The sequence below is a fragment of the Scyliorhinus canicula genome, chromosome 17 (genome assembly GCF_902713615.1).
Source record: "Scyliorhinus canicula chromosome 17, sScyCan1.1, whole genome shotgun sequence".
NCBI lineage: Eukaryota > Metazoa > Chordata > Chondrichthyes > Carcharhiniformes > Scyliorhinidae > Scyliorhinus > Scyliorhinus canicula.
Window position 1 is genome coordinate 102071358 of NC_052162.1, and position 20970 is coordinate 102092327.

The 20970-nt window shown below is 49.5% G+C and overlaps 1 protein-coding gene across 1 annotated transcript in view; it reads left to right on the forward strand.

The window, feature by feature from the left end:
• The window catches only part of LOC119951958 (nitric oxide synthase, brain-like), a 304521-nt gene that overhangs the window by 125200 nt on the left and 158351 nt on the right, over window positions 1-20970 (forward strand). The window contains exons 9-12 of the mRNA XM_038775360.1: window positions 2680-2781; window positions 9797-9991; window positions 14482-14567; window positions 14685-14829. Coding sequence (XP_038631288.1) covers window positions 2680-2781; window positions 9797-9991; window positions 14482-14567; window positions 14685-14829 — 528 coding nt within the window. The remainder of the gene's footprint in view (window positions 1-2679; window positions 2782-9796; window positions 9992-14481; window positions 14568-14684; window positions 14830-20970) is intronic.

Consider the following 20970-nt stretch of genomic DNA (forward strand, 5'->3'; position numbering starts at 1 on the left):
GACATTTCGTGACTCCTTTTTGCCCTCTCACTCCCTGCTTGAGCTCTTTTCTACTTTCCTTGTATTCCTCAAGTGCTTTATCTGTTTTTAGTTGCCTGTACCTCACATATGCATATTTTTTCTTTTTGACAATATTCACAATTTCCCTGGTCATTCATGGTTCCCGAATTCTGCCTTTCCTGTCCTTCCTCTTTATCGGCACATGTCTGTCCTGCATTCCCATCAACTGCTCCTTAAAAGACTCCCACATGCCAAATTACCCTCAAACAGCCTCTCTCAAACAACTGCCTCCAAATCCTGCCTAATCTGGTTGCAGATATCCTTCCCCCAATTTAGCACCTTAACCCTAGGACAACACTTGTCCTGAGTATCCGAATTGTGGTCACTGTTTGCCACATGTTCTCCCACTGCAAGTTTGATGACCTGACTGGGCTCATTCCCTCGTACTAGGTCGAGTGTAGTCCCCTCTCTCATCGGACTATCCACATATAGTTCCAAAAAAACCTTCCTGGACACACTTAACAAATTCCTCACCATCCGGACACCTAGCCCGAAGGGATTTCCAGTCATTATGAGGAAAATTAAAGTCTCGCACTGCAACAACCCGATTATTTCTGCATCGATCCAGAATCACGGGCCGAGAGGCCGCTGACCGGCGCGGCGTGATTCCCACCCCCGCCAAAACCCCGGCGCCGGAGAATTCGGCAGCCGGCGGGGGCAGGATTCACACCGCCCCCCCCCCCCCCCGGCGATTCTCCGACCCGGCAGGGGGGGTTGGAGAATCCCCCCCCCATCTTCAACTTCCTGTAAGCTGTTGGGAAGCCTGTAGTACACCCCCATCATAGTGACTGGCCCCTTACTGTTTCTGAGCTCTACCCACAATGCCTCGTTACTTCCATGGTGTCCTCCCTCTGTATAACTGTAATATGTTCTCTAACCAGTATTGCAACTGCCCCACCTCTTTTACCTTCCTCTCTGTCTCGCCTAAAACACCTATATCCTGGAATTTTTAGCTGCCAGTCCTTTTTAACCAAGTCTCCATCACAGTAACCACATCCAAGTTCCGCGCGTGAATCAAAGCTTTAAGTTCATCAGTCTTACCTGTTTCCCTGTCTCTTTGTATATCCCTGGTGACTCACTTGATGAAGGAACTGTGCTCTGAAAGCTAGTGACATCAAACAAACCTGTTGGACATTAACTTGGTGTTGTAAGACTTCTTACTGTCCCCACCCCCTGTTCAACGCCGGCATCTCCACATCACAGCTCCAACAGCAGTGTCTATGCATTCCAGAACGCACATACAGTGAACGCCGTTGGCAGATCATTAGCGGACCCCACCCACTATTCTCTAGGGTCTCCGTGATTTTCTGCCTCCAATGGGCCGAATTCCCGATGGCGAGGTTCACTTATGCTTAAAATCATGAAACAGTCGCTGTGGCTGCTGAGGGAGAGAAAGGGGGTGCGGAAAGTGACCAACATCGCCATAGTGTGTTGACAGTTGTGCCGCTGGCCATGGGGTTTCTGCCAGTCCCGGGGGTGTAGCGGGGTGTGGCCAGGAGGTGGGCTGTGGGGTCTGGGTGGACGTGCATGGAACATCATTGCTGCAGTCTGCAAGGCAGCCATGCATCTGCGCACAGCTTACCGGACTCCCGAGTGTCAATTGCAAATCCAGCGAATCTGGCACCGTTTTTCATTGGAATTGATTGTGTTCCACATGATGCCAGCTCTAGCCTCTTAACAGTTGCTGAATCAGTCTAGATGTGGCGCCAGTTTTGCTGTCGTGGAAGTCCACAAATCTGCCCCGACTCAGGAACGGAGAATCTAGCCGGGGGTCTCTCTTAAATCTGAAGCCAGAGATGAGGTAGAATGCCTTCTCTCAGAGGGTCATTAGTTTTTAGATTCTCTTCCCTAGAGATCTTGAATGAAATTGCTTCATTCAAGGCAAATTTAGACAAATTTTTCATTGGCAAGGGATTCACGGATTAATACGTTATGGCTACTACCTGATTGACTGATGGAGCAGGCTGAATGGAATATTTCTGAATGTTCTTATTTCTTATGATCTTATAATACATTGATACATAGAAGATTGGAGCAGGAGGAAGCCTTTTGGCCCTTTGAGCCCGATCTGCCATTCATCAAGATCATGGCTGATCATCCAACTCAATAGCCTAATCCTGCTTTCTCCCCATTCGCCTTTGATCCCATTCTCCCCAAGTGCTATATCCAGTCGTCTCTTGAATAAATTCAAAGTTTTGGTCAACAACTTCCTGTGGTAATGAATTCCACAGGCTCATCACTCTTTGTGTGAAGAAATGTCTCCTTATCTCTGTCTGAAATGGTTTACCCTGAATCCTCAGACTGTGACTCCTGGTTCTGGACACACCCATCATTGGTAACATCTTCTCTGCATCTACCCTGTCTCGTCCTGTTGGAATTTTATAAGTCTCTATGAGATCCCCCTCATTCTTCTGAACTCCAGCGAGAACAGTCCCAACCTAGTCAATCTCTCCTCATATGACAGTCCCACCATCCCTGGAATCAGTCTGGTAAACCTTCGCTGTGCTTCCTCGAGAGCAAGAACATCCTTCCTCAGAGAAGGAGACCAAAACTGCACACAATGTGGTCTTTCTCCCACATTCCATTCTTCTATAACCTGTCAGCTTTATCTTTTGGCAGGAAGTTGCAGAGAGGATGGAGTTGGATACCAGGAAGATTGCGTCCCTTTGGAAGGACAAGGTTGCTTTGGAACTGACTATTGCTGTTCTTCACAGTTTCCAGGTAAAGCAGGGTTGGTATGAAGGTAAGCACACACCCCAAACCACGGTAAACCACACCAAACCACCCCAAACCACGGGAAACCACGCCAAACCATCCCAAACCATGGTAAACCACACCAAACCACCCCAAACCACGGTAAACCACGCCAAACCATCCCAAACCACGGTAAACCACCCCAAACCACAGTAAACCACCCCAAACCACGGTAATCCACCCCAATCCACCCCAAACCACCCCAAACCACCCCAAACCACCCCAAACCACGGTAAACCACCCCAAACCACGGTAAACCACCCCAATCCACCCCAATCCACCCCAAACCACGGTAAACCACCCCAATTCACCCCAATCCACCCCAAACCACGGTAAACCACCCCAATTCACCCCAAACTACCCCAAACCACGGTAAACCACCCCAATTCACCCCAAACTACCCCAAACCACGGTAAACCACGCCAATTCCAAAGATGTGCGGGTTAGGTGGATTGGCCATGCTAAATTGCCCGTAGTGTCCTAATAAAAAAGTAAGGTTAAGGGGGGGGGTTGTTGGGTTACAGGTATAGGGTGGATACGTGGGTTTGAGTAGGGTGATCATGGCTCGGCACAACATTGAGGGCCGAAGGGCCTGTTCTGTGCTGTACTGTTCTATGTTCTATGTTCTATAATTCACCCCAAACCACGGTAAACCATAACAAACCACCCCGATCCATCCTAAACCACCCCGATCCATCCTAAACCACCCCGATCCATCCTAAACCACCCCAATCCACCCCAAACCACGGTAAATCACCCCAAACCACGGTATACCACCCCAAACTACCCCAAACCATGGTAAACGACACCAAACCACCCCAAACCACGGTATACCACCCCAAACTACCCCAAACCACAGTAAACCACCCCAAACCACGGTAAACCACACCAAACTACCCCAAACCATGCTAACCACACCAAACCATGCCAAACCACGCAAAGCCCACCAAACTACCCCAAACCATGCCAAACCACACCAAACCACCCCCTTGTGAGACCACTGAGGAGCAGATAGAAGGAGTGAAAGCTTCCTCTTTTTTTGATATTATTATTCAAATAAGGAATATACATAACAGCATTTAAACAATCAATCAAAATACAATCATCCTAACTTGAGATTTTTGTTCTTATTTCTTTTTCCTCCCCCCTTATCCCATCTCCCCTACCCCACTCATTTTACCCGCTGGCAACAAATAGATCTGTAAATAATGGCAAGAATAGCTTTCACCTCATCCAGAATTCCCCATCTGAGCCACCAAGGGGAAACTTAATTTTCTCAAGTTTAAGGAATTCGACAAGATCCCACAACCATGTTGATATTTTTGCAGATCTTTGGGATTTTCATTATAATAAAATTCACCTTCGGACAATCAATGTGACAAAGGCCACCACATCGGCTCTTTTCCCTCCTTCAAGTCTTGGTATTTCTGATACTCCAAAATTTGCCTCAAGAGGTCAGGTAATATTTCCATTTCTACAATTTTTGATAATGATTTAAACACCGAGGACCAAAACGGCACCAAACGGAGACCTGACCAAGGGACTTCCGGTGACGGCGGGTGGGAGGCAGCTGCACACTGGAGGGCTCCTGCTTGGAAATAGGAATTTTGCAGTTTTAACGCCCGGTCCCGGGGGCAACGAAGACTGAAAAGGCTGTAAGAGGGCACAGGGAGGAGAAATGTCCAAGTTTGGGAGAAAAACAGCCGTGAAAAAAAGGGTTAACTGAAGTCCGCCGGTGAGTGAAAAAGTCAGCGCAGGAACTGGAAGGAAAGCGGAGACCAGGGAAGGCCGCATCGTTCACAGCAGAAGAAATGACTAAGGTGATGGCTGTGGAACTTGAAAAACAGTTCACAAAACACATGCAAGCGATGAAGAAGGAGATGGGGTGATATTGAAAGTGCTGATGGAGGAGGCGATTGCCCCGGTGAAGGTGGCGGTATCAAGTGCAGTGGCGGAGGTGTGGAAGCAAGGTGAGACACTGAAGGAAGTGGAAGAGGCATTATCGCAGTACAGTGATCAACTCACTTCGATGGGGAAGGAGTTGCGGAGCGTGCTAGAGAACAACAAGGGTCTGCGAGCAAAAATGGAAGACCTGGAAAACAGATCCAGGCGGCAGAATCTGAGGATTGTGGGTCTGCACCAAGGGGTGGAAGGCTCGAGGCCGACTGAATATTTTGCCACGATGTTGACAAAGCTATTGGAGGAGCGGGACAATCCCTCCTGATATGAACTGGATCGGGCTCCTCGGTCATGGAGGCCTATAGCAAAGGCGAGTGAGCTGCCAAGAGTAGTAACTCTGTGTTTCCGTCAGTATAGTGTGAAGGAGAAAGTCCTGTGCTGGGCAGAACAGAAGCGGGAGGTGCAGTGGGCTGGAGCTGGTATATGTATATACCAGGACTTTACGGTGCAGCTGGCGAGGAGGCGGGCTGCCTTCAGCTGGGTGAAGAAAGCACTGTACATCAGCAAGGTGCAGTACGACATAGTATATCCAGCTAAGTTGAGCGTGACCGACGAATCCAAGGACTTTTATTTTGGGACGGCAGAAGCAGCGGAGGAGTTTGCGAAGGCAGAAGGACTGTGGCAGAATTGAGAAACGGTCGTGTACCGATGTAGCGTCTTGTTACGTTATTTTTTCACTGCGTGTTGGTGTATGTACTAAATGAGTCGACGCTGTATATATTTGGACAAGAGAAGAGATTTGTAATGATGGTTCTTTGGGGCTTGGATATGTATGCTGGGGTTGTGTGCTGAAGGGGATTTCTTGGTTTTCCTGGGACTGGGCAAGGGAGAAGGAGACCCCGGCGGGGGCCTCCATGCTGGCCAGTTTAAGCCAGCCAGTGAACGGGAGTGAAGCGGGGGGGGGGGGGGGGGGGGGGGTGGGGAGGGGGGGGGAGGGGAGGGGGGGGAGTGGGGGGGGGGGAGAGGTTGCGGCCATGGTTTCGGTGAGTCTAGCCGGGGTGAAAAGTTGGGGGAAGGAGTTTTACAAGAGGTAGTGGAGGGGAGGTCTGGGGGGGCTGTCTACAATTCATGGGTGTCATTCACGGTACTCTTTCGGGATTGGATGGCATTGAATATTAGTGGGGTTGGTTGGGGGTGGACTGTATATGTCAATGGTGACCATAGGCGCTTCCTAATACGTTTTCTTTTTTCATTTATTTTCCCATCTTGAGAGGGTTTGTTTTATTTGATGCTCATATTGTCAGATGGATCGTTACTTGGGGAGGTGGGAGAATGGGATTGTCATTGTTGATACGGGGATTGACATTGCATTTGCTACCATTTACTGTTTGTTGGTGGGGTGTAAATTCTGAAGAAAATGTGAAAATGGAGAATAAAAATATATTTAAAAAAAACAAAAAAACGGAGACCTGACCAGAACATCTGGACATTGTTGGGCTGATCCTCTTTTACATGTCTCACATTTACCGTCTATTCCTGTGAAAAATCTGCTTTATTCTTTCTTGTGTAGATTGGCTCTATATACTACTTTGAATTGTATTAAGCTTATTTCAACACATGAAGATGAATTATTGACCCTGTGCATAATTTCACTCCATAGTCTCCCATTCTAATTCCATATCCAACTCTTTCTCCAACTTTGTTTTATTTCTTCAATCGACATTTTCTTTGTGTCTACCATGTTAGTAATTTTCCCATCTCCCAAATCATCTGGCAAGAACAATTTATTCAGGAGGTTGTTATCTGGTAGTCGAGGGAAAGAGGACAAATCCTTTTTCACCAAATTTCGTAATTGAAGATATTTAAAATTCTCCTCCTTCTGCATTTTGTGTTTTTTCCCTCAATTCTTCAAACTTTGTCTTTTACTTGTCTCAATCCCTCTTTATACCACTGTTTAAATGTTATATCCAGTCTTGTTATGGTGAATTAGTGGTTTCCATAAATAGAGGTTGGCACCGACATGTTTCCCAAATCAAAATGTTGTCTCAATTGGCTCCAGATTTTTAAGGAAGAAGCCACTAGCGGATGTTCTGTAAACTTCCCCGGAGTAAATGGGAGTGGGGCCGCAGCGAAAGCCTTCAAGCTGGCCCCCTTACACGATGCTTCCAACATCCACCATTTTTCCTCTTTCCACCATTGCAGAATCTTTTCTATATTAGCCACCCAATACTAATATAAAAGATTGGGCAGCGCCAACCCTCCCACCCGTTAATTCCTTTGTAGGAATATCCGTCAAGTTCGTGGAATTTTATTGGCTTATATAAAGTCCAAAATTATTTGATCCCTTTAGTAGAAAATATCTTAGGTAGAAATATCGAGAGGGAATGAAACACAAATAAAATTTTGGTAGGATGTTCATTTTGATCGTTTGTACCTGCCTAGCTAATAAAAATGGAAGAGTACTCCACCTTTTAAAATCTTCTTTTACCCCCTCCACCAGGGCTGTCAGATTACATTTATACATTGTGGCCCAATCATGAGGCACCTGAATACCTGAATATTTGAATTTGTTTTTGGTTAATTTGAATGGAATCTATTTCTCTCCCGAGGGTTTTTATTGAAAATATTTCACTATTTTGTTATGTTCAATTTACAATCCGGAAAGGTTCCAAATTTTTTTCTATATATACATAACCTAAAAAAGAATTTTGTACTCTAAATTTTAAAAGAAATTCATAACATTACCCGTAGATTTCAATGGATCAGATTATATAATAATAAATCGTCGGCATATAGCAGAACTCTATGTTCTCTGTTCCCTCCAACAATACCTGACCGTTCCTGAGAACCCAGAGGTTCATTTGCTAATGTGAACAGAAGTAGGGATAATGGACAACCCTGTCTTGTTCCCCTAAATAGTTGGAAATACCCCAAGCTAATCGAGGGGGCCGAATATAATAATCCAACCCGTGAGATGAATGTTGGTCCAAATCTGAACTTAACCAAAACCTCCAGCAAATAACTTCACTCAACTCTATCAAAAGCTTTCTCCGCATCCACAACCACCACAACCTCCAGCGTCTTATTTTCAGAGGATGTCGCAATAACATTTAATCGACAATGACCGACCTTATATGTTTCCTTATATGGCACGGGGTGGGGGGGGGGGAGATTCCCAACCACTCTTACTCAGGCGTCAATTTTATTAATCCCCCCAAAAGAAAAAGACCCAGTGGAATGTTGATCATACAGACGCTCAGGTTTTAGCACTATGGCTTGAGGGGTGTGTTCCAGATGTGGTGATGACAATCAAACTGGTTTTGTGAAATGTGTGCCAATATTGTCGTGTTGGAACCAACAATTCTACGGACACGTGCTTGTAGGATTAGAATAGTGGTTTTAATATACTTACAACAGAGCCAGCCTGTTAGCCGTTGAACTTTCGGTGAACTGGCTGGCTGACCCTGTGGCACGGATCTTTATACAGCAGCTCCAGGGGGAGGAATCCTGGGCGGAGCCAAGGGAGGAGCCCAGTACAAACTCTTGAGTACTCCCAGAGCAACTCCCCCTGGTGGTAAGGTAGTGCAACTGCACTTACAATATTGATACATATATACAGATTATAATACTGTGTGAATCGCATTCACCACATGTCGCAAATCGTTTCTAAAAATCAATTGGACATTAATTTGGGCCTGGTGCCACCCCTGACTGCATTGCACTAATTGCATCAATCACTTCCTCTAATTTCAGTGGAGCATCCATTTCCTGCCGTTTCCCTTTTTCTTCAAGAAATCCTTCAAAAAAAATCTTCTCATTTCACCTCCTTCCCCAGATTTGTATAAAATGATTCAAATACTTTATTATTATGTTCCAGTGTTGTTACATATTCTCCTACTTCTTCCCTCACTTGTGCTACTTACAATAATATTAATAGAAGTGAAGCTTCTTCTTTCTGATGGATGCCTTAAGTGAGGCAGTGGAAATTTCACCTCTGTGAGACCTGTAAATATACCACTTCTCACAGGGAGGCAGGATGGAGGGACCTGTTCGATTTTCCTAAGGGCTGTTGTTGATTATAATGGACAGTAAGAAGTCTTACAACACCAGGTTAAAGTCCAACAGGTTTGTTTCAAACAAGAGCTTTCGAAGCACAGCTCCTTCCTCAGGTGAATGAGGAAGGAGCCTGAGGAAGGAGCTGCGCTCCGAAAGCTAGTGTTTGAAACAAACCTGTTGGACTTTAACCTGGTGTTGTAAGACTTCTTACTGTGCTCACCCCAGTCCAACGCTGGCAACTCCACATCATGATTATAATGGAGAGCTCCATGTGAGAGCTGTCAGCTAGCAAACCAATCAAAATTAAGCTGGACACAGTCGCCCAATGACTCTCCTGAGTCTCCTTCCTCCCCCACTCCAGTGACTCCCCAACGGGTAGTCCCCTCTCCTCCACTGAGTCCCCACCATACCCCACCCCCAAGCACCTGCCCCCCCCCCCCTCGCCTCCACTTACTCTCCCCCATGCCCAACCCCCAGCATACCCGACCCCCAACCACCTATCCCCCTCCCCTCTCCTCCACTGGCTTCCCACTATTCACAAACTCCACCATACCCGACCCCCAACTACCTAGCCCCCTCCACTCTCCCCTACTGACACCCCACCATACCCCCTGCCACCTTCCCCCAGGTCACCTCCTCTCCTCCAGTGACCCCATCATAACAACCCTCTCTTACCCTCAGTCATCCCTGCCACGTCCACAGACTGCCCATCATACCCAACGAACAACGGGTTCCTCCTCCATGCTCAAGTGGCTCCCTACCAAACCCCACCTCCAACCACACACCTCCCCCCGTCCACTGCTCCTCGAGTGACTCCCCACCATAACACTCCCCCCTACCCCCAGGTCATCCCCACCCCTCCACTGACTCCCCATCATATCCCATTCCCCTCCCCTGCTCTTCCAGCGACCACCTGGTTCTCCTAGGCCCGCTCCCTCCCATGCCCAATTCTCACTGCTGATTGGGGTAGGTGATTAGTACATTGACCTGATACTGTCACTTCAATTTGAAACTCTTGTTTTTGCAGCTTGCTAAAGTGACGATTGTCGACCATCATTCAATCAATGAGTCCTTCATGAAGCATCTGGAAAATGAGTACCGTATCCGTGGCGGGTGCCCCACCGATTGGGTTTGGGTTGTACCTCCAATATCTGGGAGTTTAACTCCTACATTCCATCAGGAGTTTCTCAACTATAACCTCTCACCTGCCTTCTCTTACCAGGTAATAGTTAACAATGGTGCTCACCCTGTCACAAACCCACTTCGTCCCCAAATCCCTCAAACTAATTACCCATTTTCTCCAATTGCCACTGAACCTCATTAACCCATCTTTTTCCATTTCCTAATTCCCACAAGCTCCCATCTCCTTCACCAGCATCTGCAAATGGTATATTTAGAAACATGGAAACATAGGAAATAGGAGCAGGGGTATGTTGTTGCAGTATGGTTCTTTTCTATCCTTCGACCCAGTTCCACCATTCAGTATGATTCTGATGATCCTCAATCTCAATGCTCTCCCCATACCCCTTGACGCCTTTAGATTCTACAAATTAATCCGCTTCCTAAATATATTCAGTGAACTGACCCTCACAGCCTTCTGTGGTAGAGAATTCCTTAGGTTCACTACCCTTTGAGTTAAGGGATTGGATTCTCCGTCCTGCGCACCTTTTTTTCCGGTGCAGCGCACCCCCGCCGGCAATGAGATCCTCCGTCCTGCCAGCCGACCAATGTAGTTTCCCATTGTGAGCAACCCCACACCTTCGGGAAATCCGGGGGTGTAAGTGCGCTGCCAACAGAACGGAGGATCCCACCAACGGAGAATCCAACTGAAGATATTTCTCCTCATCTCAGTCCTAAGTGGCCTGCCCTGTATACTGAGACTGTGATCCCTTTTTCTAGACTCCCCCAGTCAGAGGAAATATCATTCCTGTATCCAGTCTCTCCAGCTCTGTTAGAACCCCAGTCAGAGGAAATATCATTCCTGTATCCAGTCTCTCCAGCCCTGTCAGAAGTTTACATGGTTCAATGAGATTCCCATTCATTCTTCTCAATTCAAGTGAATACAAATCCAGTCGACCCACTCACTCGGCCCAAGACCATGAGAAACTACAGAGAGTCGTGAACACTGCCCAGTCCATCACGCAAAACCGCCTCCCATCCACTGACTCTGTCTACACCTCCCGCTGCCTTGGAAAGCAGGCAGCATAATCAAAGACCCTTCCCACCGGGTTATTCTCTCTTCCACCTTCTACCACTTTGACAAGATCCCTCATGGCAGACTGGTACAGAACGTGAAGTCACACGGGATCAGAGGTGAGCTGGCAAGATGGATACAGAACTGGCTCATTCATAGAAGACAGAGGGTGGCAGTGGAAGAGTGCGTTTCTGAATGGAGGGCTGTGACTACTGGTGTTCAGTAGGGATCAGTACTGGGACCTTTGCACCTTTTAAAAAAAATAAATTTAGAGTACCCAATTTATTTTTTCCAATTAAGGGGCAATTTAGTGTGTTCAATCCACCTACTCTGCACATCTTTGGGTTGTGGGGGCGAAACCCATGCAAACACAGGGAGAATGTGCAAACTCCACACGGACAGTGACCCAGAGCCGGGATTGAACCTAGGACCTCAGTGCCGTGAGGCCGCAGTGCTAACCCAATGCGCCACCGTGCTGCCCGCCTTTTGTATAATCATTTCCCATATAAATGATTTGGAGGAAAATGTAACTGTCTGATTAGTAAGTTTGCGACGACACAAATATTGTTGGAATTAAGGATAGTGATGAGGACTGTCAGAGGATACAGCAGGATATAAATCGGTTGGACTTAGGCGGAGAGATGACAGATGGATTCAGACAAATGTGAGGTAGTGCATTTTGGAACGTCTAATACAAGTGGGAAATATACAGTAAATGGTAGAATCCTTAAGAGTATTGACACGCAGGAAGATCTGGGTGTACAGTTCCACAGGTCACTGAATGTGGCAACGCAGGTGGAGAAGGTAGTCAAGATGGCATGCTTTCCTTCATCGGCCAAGACATTGAGTATAAAAATTGGCAAGTCATGCAGCAGCTATATAGAACCTTTGTTAGGCCATACTTGAATTCTAATGTTCAATAAATCAAATCATACAACTATATTGCCATTCCAGGAATCAATCTGGTGAATCTTCATTGCACTCCCTCAATGGCAATTCTATCCTTTCTTTGATAGACACCAAAACTGCACACAATACTGCAGGTGTTGTCTCACCAAGTACACTGCAGTAAGACATCTGGACAGAAATTAGTAGGACTAAAAATCAATAAATCCCCAGTGCTTGAAAATCTACATCCCAGGGTACTAAAGGAGGTGGCCAAGGAAATAGTGGATGTATTAGTTGTCATCTTCCAAAGTTCTGTAGACTCTGGAATTGTCCTGGCAGATTGGAGGTTGGCAAATGTAACCCCACTATTTAAAAAAGAAGGGAGTGAGAAAACAGGGAATTACAGATTGGTTAGCCTAATGTCAGTGATAGGAAAAATGCTGGAGTCTATTATAAAGGCTGAGATAACAGGGCACTTGGAAAATATCAACAGGCTTAGACAAAGTCAAAATGGATTTATGAGTGGAATCACATTTGACAAACCTACTGGAGTTTTTCAAGGATGTCGAATAGGATAAGGCTGAACCAGTGGATGTGGTGTATTTGGATTCTCAAAAGCTTTTGATCAAGTCCCACAATAAGAGGTTAGTGTGGAAAATTAAATCATATGGGTTTGGGAGTAATATATTGGCATGGATTAAGAATTGGTTAAAAACAGAGTAGGATTGATTGCGTCTTGTGACGAGTGGGGTCCCACAAGGATCAATGCTCGGGCTCCAGCTATTCACAATATACATCAATGATTTGGATGAGGGAATCAAATGAAATATTTCCAAGTTTATTGACAAGGCACGGTTTGTTGAGGTTAGCAGTGGTTAGCACTGCTGCCTCACAGCACCAGGGACCGATTCTGGTCTCGGGTGACTGTGTGGAGTTTGCACTTTCTCCCCGTGTCTACGTGGCTTCCCTTCGGATGCTCCGGTTTACTCCCACAGTCCAAAAATGTTCAGGTTAGGTGGATTGGCCAGGCTAAATTGTCCCTTAGTGTCCAGGGATGTGCTAATTAGGCTAAGGGGTTATTGGGATAGTGTGAGCTGGGATGGAGTGCTCTGTCAGAGGGTGAGTGCAGACCCGATGGGCCAAATGGCCTCCTTCTGCACTGTAGGAATTCTATGATTCTAAGACAACACAAAACTTGGAAGGAAAGTGAGCGGAGAGGAGGATGTTAAGAGGCTTCAGGTGATTTAGACAAATTCAATAAGTGGGCAAATATATGGTCACAGGGGCACAGATCAAGGTTCATGGGAGGCATGGATCAAGGATCACGGGGTCACGGATTGAGGTTCACGGGGTCACGGATTGAGGGTCAAGGAGGTAACAGATCCAGGGTCACAGGGGACATGGATCAAGGATCATGGAGGGCATCGATTGTGGTTTATGTGGACACGGATCGAGGGTCACGGGGCACACAAAATGAGGGTCATGAGGCAAAACGAATGAGGTTACTGGGAGCACGGATTGAGGGTAATGGGGGACACAGATCGAAGGTCACAGTGGACATGGATTGAGGTTACTGGAGGCGCGGATTGAGGTTGGCATTGGCCTCAGCACTAACCTTGGCATTAACTCTGTTACCAGTATTGTTCTCAGCAGTGGATCCTGCACTGAATCTAACCCCTGCCTGATGACAATTCCCACTATAGGCACAGACTCTGACAGTGGCCAATTCCTCAGAGTCCAACACTGACACTGTTACTAACAAAGAACAAAGAAAAGTACGGCACAGGAACAGGCCCTTTGGCCCTCCAAGCCTGTGCCAACCATGCTGACCATGTAAACTAAAATCTACTACACTTCTGGGGTCCGTATCCCTCTATTCCCAACCTATTCATGTCTTTGTCAAGATGTCCCTTAACCATCACTACTGTCCCTGCTTCCACCACCTCCTCCGGCAGCGAGTTCCAGGCACCCACTACCCTCTGTGTAAAAAACTTGGCTTGTACGTCTCCTCTGAACCCCTCGCACTTTAAACCTATGCCCCCGAGTAATTGACCCCTCGACCCTGGGAAAAAGTCTCTGACTATCCACTCTGTCTATGCCCCTCATAATTTTCTAGACCTCTGTCAGGTCGCACCTCCACCTCCTTCATTCCAGGGAGAACAAACCGAGTTTATTCAACCTCTCCTCATAGCTAATGCCCTCCATACCAGGCAACATCCTGGTAAATCTCTAATGCCTCCACATCCTTCTGGTAGTGTGGCGACCAGAATTGAACACTATACTCCGAGTGTGGCCTAACTAAGGTTCTATACAGCTGCAACATGACTTGCCAATTTTTGTACTCAATGCCCCGGCCAATGAAGGCAAGCATGCCGTATGCCTCCTTGACTACCTTCTCCACCTGTGTTGCCCCTTTCAGTGACCTGTGGACCTGTACACCAAGATCTCTCTGACTTTCAATACTCTTGAGGGTTCTACCATTCACTGCATATTCCCTACCTGTATTAGACCTTCCAAAATGCATTACCTCTCAATGCTTACTGCACATCAAATATAAGTTCCCAGCTTCTCTGAAATTCTCAGATGTGAAAAAGGAATGTATACTCACTGATTTATCATTAATTTTCCAGACAGATCCTTGGAAAACCCACAATTGGAAAAATAGTGATAGGATTCCGAACAAACGCCACATGATTGGATTCAAGGAACTTGCAAAGTAAGAACTAAGCATGATGCTTGACCAAGTGAAATGCATGCTGGGAGGGTGTGCCCCAGGGACAGGCGGCAGTGGGGGAGGAGTTTCTGATGGCTATCATGATGTTGTATTTTGCAGGGCAGTGACATTCTCTACAAAGCTGATGGTCCAAGCCATGGCCAAACGGATAAAAGTGACAATTCTCTATGCCTCAGAAACTGGAAAATCAGAAAGTTTTGCCAAGAAATTGTGTGAAATCTTTAAGAAGGCCTTTAATCCAAAGGTGTGTGCTCCATGAAGTACAGAGTTAAGATTTGTATGAGACTCTTGAATGGTTCTGAGGATTCATGTGATTACAGAAGAGTATAGCTGCAGTAATACACAATGCAAACAATCTCAGACCACACCTCAAAAGAAACCCCAATATTTTATTTTATTTTGTAAGACATGCTCCAGGAGGGATTTCATGAAGAAATAAGGATATGGTAGATTAAAACAAACTTTATTGTGACCACGATATCAAAATATCTTTAACATCATATCAGAAAACAGTTTACAATTACAGTGTAAATCACTGTAAATCACTACAATCACTCAATACAGTGAATACACTACCTTTATCTTTATTCCCACTTAAACAACAAGGAATACCATTTTATGGGCGGCACGGGAGCACAGTGGTTAGCACTGTTGTCTAACAGCACCAGGGTCCCGGGTTAAATTCCGGGCTTGGGTCACTGTGCGGAGTCTGCATGTTCTCCCCGTGGTTTGCGTGGGTTTCCTCTGGGCACTCCGGTTTCCTCCCACAAGTCCCGAAAGACGTGATTGTGGGGTGAATTGGACATTTTGAATTCTCTCTCGGTGTACCCGAACAGGCACCGGAATGTGACGACTAGGGGCTTTTCACAGTAACTTCATTGCAGTGTTAATGTAACCCTACTTGTGACACAAATAAAGATTATTATTCAGCTCTCAATCCACTGTTAAAATACCTTTAGAATTCTGAAATATCTGCTTTACAGAGCTGTCGTGTCTGGATAATCGGAACCATGCAGAAACTCTGGCTGCATTTCTTGATAAGCTGTTTCCAATGGTTTGTTCACCTTGCCGAACACAAGGCTCTTTTGTCTGCAGACATAACCTTTAACTGCTTGACTTCTGTTCACAGCTTCATCGAGAATCTACTGACCTGCTTTTCGTGCAAAATGCCAGATACCTTAGCTCCACCCAGTAACAACATAATTTTACCAAGCTGAAATCTAAGTAACTCCACAAAGAATCCTCTTAATCCAAACAAAACTGCATTAGCCCAAGCTTTTTATGAGGTTTAATTGCATCCCTGGCTCTCAAAAGCTTTGTTGTTATTCAAACTAGGATTGTTTTAAAAGCATGGCTGCAAGAGTCGCACACACTCGAACCCTGGCGTTTAACCCTTACTGGACCTAGAATACATCTGAAATTCCTACATTCATCACACTGCACACAGTTTGATGCAGGGAGAGATAAAAAAGGAATTAAGGGATGGATGGAGAGATAAGAAATGGAAATGATGGATGTATTCAGGTATCAATGGAAGGGACAGAGTGTGTTGGGATGAAAGAATTAAGAGATTAAAGCAAAAATCTTGTGATTAATGGAAGTGTTAAAAAAGAGAGAGGGGAAGGGAGCAGAACGGAAGTGAGGAACGTCGGACCGGATGAACCTGGGATGATGGTGATCACTTGATGGAGAGGAAGGGATGAATGGATGGATGAAAGATAGAGGGCGCGATTCTCCACACCCACGAAAAATCGCGAAGTCAGCCTTTAAAACGGCCGACTTTTGCGACGGCCCGACACGGCCCCGGGAAATGGGCTAGGAACGGGGCCGCATCAATCACGTGCGCGATGACGCCGGAACGCGACGACGACACGAAAACGCCCACGTGAGGCCGCCCGACGCCGTAAAAAGGCGCGGGCGAGCACAGAGACTAGGCCAGGATGTCGGAGCAAAGGAGAGCAGCCCCGCGATTCGTGGAGGTTGACGTGGAGACGCTGCTCGAATCAATCGAGCAGAGGAGGGGCATCATCTGCCCGCGTAGAGGGCATCGCCACCCTGCCAGCGCGGTGCGCCAGGTCTGGCGTGAGGTGGCTGCTGCCGTCAGTGCTGTGGGGCAGACCCCTCGCTCTGCAGACCAATGTCGGAAGAAGATGCACGACCTCACCAGGGTTGCCAGGGTAAGTGCCAAGAGGGTGCCCCCGGGTCACAACAATCCCTCCCCCCTTAACTTAATCACCCCCCCACCCCCCCCCCCCCCACCCCCGGCATGGGGTGTGGAGGGGGATTGGGGCAGAGTGAGTTGAGGGTGGTTCACAAAGTAGTCACAGACCCAGCGCTCTGGCCCCCGTGGAGAGATGCAATGGTCTTATTACAACTTGACCCCCAAACTGTGCCAGTATCTGAACGGACTGCTGATACCTGCCGTATTGTAATGATCTACCTATGCCCCCTCCCACAACAGGACAAGACCGCTCACAACACCCGTGAGCGGAACAAGACTGGAGGGGGTTCGCCCATCCTGCACCCCCTCACCACGTTTGAGCAGAGCGCACTGGACCTTGTTGGGGGATTTGCCACCCGGGAGATCGCGCAATGCGAGGTTGGCGGAGCTGCAACAAGTGAGACAACCCTGCATGACAAACACCCCCCCCCCCCGCCCCCCCATCCTCTGTCCCTTCACACACCCTGCCCACTTGGACACCTCCCCCATCCTCTGTCCCTTCACACATCCTGCCCACTGGAACACCTCCCCCATCCTCTGTCCCTTCACACACCCTGCCCACTTGGACACCTCCCCATCCTCTGTCCCTTCACACATCCTGCCCACTGGAACGCCTCCCCCATCCTCTGTCCCTTCACACTCTGCCCACTGGAACACCTCCCCCATCCTCTGTCCCTTACCACACCCTGCCCACTGGAAACACCTCCCCCATCCTCTGTCCCTTCACACACCCTGCCCACTTGGACACCTCCCCCATCCTCTGTCCCTTCACACACCCTGCCCACTGGAACACCTCCCCCATCCTCTGTCCCTTACCACACCCTGCCCACTTGGACACCTCCCCCATCCTCTGTCCCTTCACACTCTGCCCACTGGAACACCTCCCCATCCTCTGTCCCTTCACACACCCTGCCCACTGGAACGCCTCCCCCATCCTCTGTCCCTTCACACATCCTGCCCACTGGAACGCCTCCCCCATCCTCTGTCCCTTCACACCCTGCCCACTGGAACACCTCCCCCATCCTCTGTCCCTTCACACCCTGCCCACTGGAACACCTCCCCCATCCTCTGTCCCTCACACTCTGCCCACTGGAACACCTCCCTCATCCCCCGTCCCTTCACACACCCTGCCCACTGGAACACCTCCCCCATCCTCTGTCCCTTCACACCCTGCCCACTGGAACACCTCCCCCATCCTCTGTCCCTCACACTCTGCCCACTGGAACACCTCCCTCATCCTCTGTCCCTTCACACACCCTGCCCACTGGAACACCTCCCCCATCTGTCCCACTTGTGTGTGAAGGGACAGAAGATGGGGGAGGTGCTCCAGTGGGCAGGGGGTGTGAAGGGACAGAGGATGGGGGAGGTGTTCCAGTGGGCAGGGTGTGTGAAGGGACAGAAGATGGGGGAGGTGTTCCAGTGGGCAGGGTGTGTGAAGGGACAGAAGGGACAGGGACAGAGGGACAGGGACAGACTCCCACTTTATGGCCTCACGGTAGCATGGTGGTTAGCATCAATGCTTCACAGCTCCAGGGTCCCAGGTTCGATTCCCGGCTGGGTCACTGTCTGTGTGGAGTCTGCACGTCCTCCCCGTGTGTGTGTGGGTTTCCTCCGGGTGCTCCGGTTTCCTCCCACAGTCCAAAGATGTGCGGGTTAGGTGGATTGGCCATGCTAAATTGCCCGTAGTGTAAGGTTAATGGGGGGATTGTTGGGTTACGGGTATACGGGTTACGTGGGGTTAAGTAGGGTGATCATTGCTCGGCACAACATCGAGGGCCGAAGGGCCTGTTCTCTGGAACACCTCCCCCATCCTCTGTCCCTTCACACCCCCTGCCCACTGGAGCACCTCCCCCATCTTCTGTCCCTTCACACACCCTGCCCACTGGAACACCTCCCCCATCCTCTGTCCCTTCACACACCCTGCCCACTGGAACACCTCCCCCATCCTCTGTCCCTTCACACCCTGCCCACTGGAACACCTCCCCCATCCTCTGTCCCTCACACTCTGCCCACTGGAACACCTCCCTCATCCTCTGTCCCTTCACACCCCCTGCCCACTGGAGCACCTCCCCCATCTTCTGTCCCTTCACACACCCTGCCCACTGGAACACCTCCCCCATCCTCTGTCCCTTCACACACCCTGCCCACTGGAACACCTCCCCCATCCTCTGTCCCTCACACCCTGCCCACTGGAACACCTCCCCCATCCTCTGTCCCTCACACCCTGCCCACTGGAACACCTCCCTCATCCTCTGTCCCTTCACACCCTGCCCACTGGAACACCTCCCCCATCCTCTGTCCCTTCACACACCCTGCCCACTGGAACACCTCCCCATCCTTCTGTCCCTTCACACACCCTGCCCACTGGAACACCTCCCCCATCCTCTGTCCCTTCACACCCTGCCCACTGGAACACCTCCCCCATCCTCTGTCCCTTCACACCCTGCCCACTGGAACACCTCCCCCATCCTCTGTCCCTTCACACCCTGCCCACTGGAACACCTCCCCCATCCTCTGTCCCTTCACACCCTGCCCACTGGAACATCCTCCCCCATCCTCTGTCCCTTCACACCCTGCCCACTGGAACACCTCCCCCATCCTCTGTCCCTTCACACACCCTGCCCACTGGGACCGTCCAGCACCCGGCCGAGCGGATCTAAATAACCCGTTTTATTCTCTTCCCTAGGACGTGATGCCGAACGACCAGGACCGTCTGCCTCCAGGCGGACACAGGCATCTGCCCCCACCTCACCCAGGGCCGCATGACAGAGGGTGCCCTGATCAGCGGGGAGTCCCATCCTCCCCAACCGAATCTGTGGAGCAGGACGCCCAGAGGGCGGCGAGAGAGCAAGAGAGAGAAATGGCCCGCAAATGCCCTGCGGCCTCTCAGTGGGCCGATGACACAGAGGAGGCGTATACCCAAGACGACCTCGAGCTTGCGGCACAGCTATCTCCCCCACCATCCACCATCCCAGAGACACTCACCCCGGTTGGCCTATTTAGTGATGAGGCTCCTGGGTCACAGTCTGGTTGGCACATCACAGCTGAGCAGGTACAGCAGGTGGAGGTCGGAGCAGCCGAGGGCCTGGACTGGTGGAGGGCAGGCCAGGCCCAGCATCCAGCTGGCTCCCAGACATTTTCCGAGTTCCTGGAGTTTCTCAATCCACCCGCACAGCCGATGCATCAAAAAACCCAGGGACACAATGACGGGATGAGGGCTGTCTTCCAGCATCTGCAGACGCAGTTAGAGGAGTCGAACCGCGTCCACGAGCAGGGAGTGGTGCCACTCATGGCAGCAACCCAGGCCGACACCGCACGGGTGGCATCCGCGGTGGAGGCAATGGGTCAGGTTCTGCAAGGCGTTGGGCTTAATGTGCACGCGTCATCCTCGGCCCTGGACAGGGTTGCCCTCTAACAGGCAGCAATGCGCCAGAGCCAACGCGACATTGCCGGCGCGCTGCGGGCCTTGGCCGAGTCTCAGCAGGTCATGGCCCAGTCCCAGCAGTCAGTCGGGGAGAGCATCAACCGCCTGACACATGTGCTGGATGGCGTCGTGCACTCACAGGTTGAGATCGCACAGTCCCTGGCGGGAATGTCTAACTCACTGGACTCCGTCTCTGCAAACCTTCGGATCCTGGTGGATACCGTTGTAGACCTCCAGGACTGGCAGCGCCAGGTGTCGGTGGCGCGATGGGGCACCTCCCCGCTCGCACCTCTGTCCCAAAGTGAGGCCCGGGGGCCACCGGGCTCCCCGAGGGAGGAGGAGGTTTCGGGGCCCGTCCCATTAACTCCATCACGGGACGTCCCGGAATTCTCGGCCTCCCCCCGTCCCATCCCTGGTGCATCGGGTGGACAGCAGGCAGAGCAGGGTGGCACAACGTCACCCGAGAAGCCCGCAGAGCAGCCTGGCCCATCAAGGCCGGGTCGCCCCAGGAAACACTTGCCGAAGGAGAAACGAGTCGAAGGGGGCGATTCGCAGCAGTCCTCCTCCACTCCTGCTGTGTTATTTGGGGAATCACTTAGACGTAGTGGTAGGGCCCGTAAGGCAACAAAGAGAGAAACTGAGTAAGTTGGCACGGGTGAAGGGCACAGTTTAGTTGTAGGGGCTAGGGCACCTGTAAATTATTGTTAACATTAAACGCACTGTTCCACCTTACTTGTAAT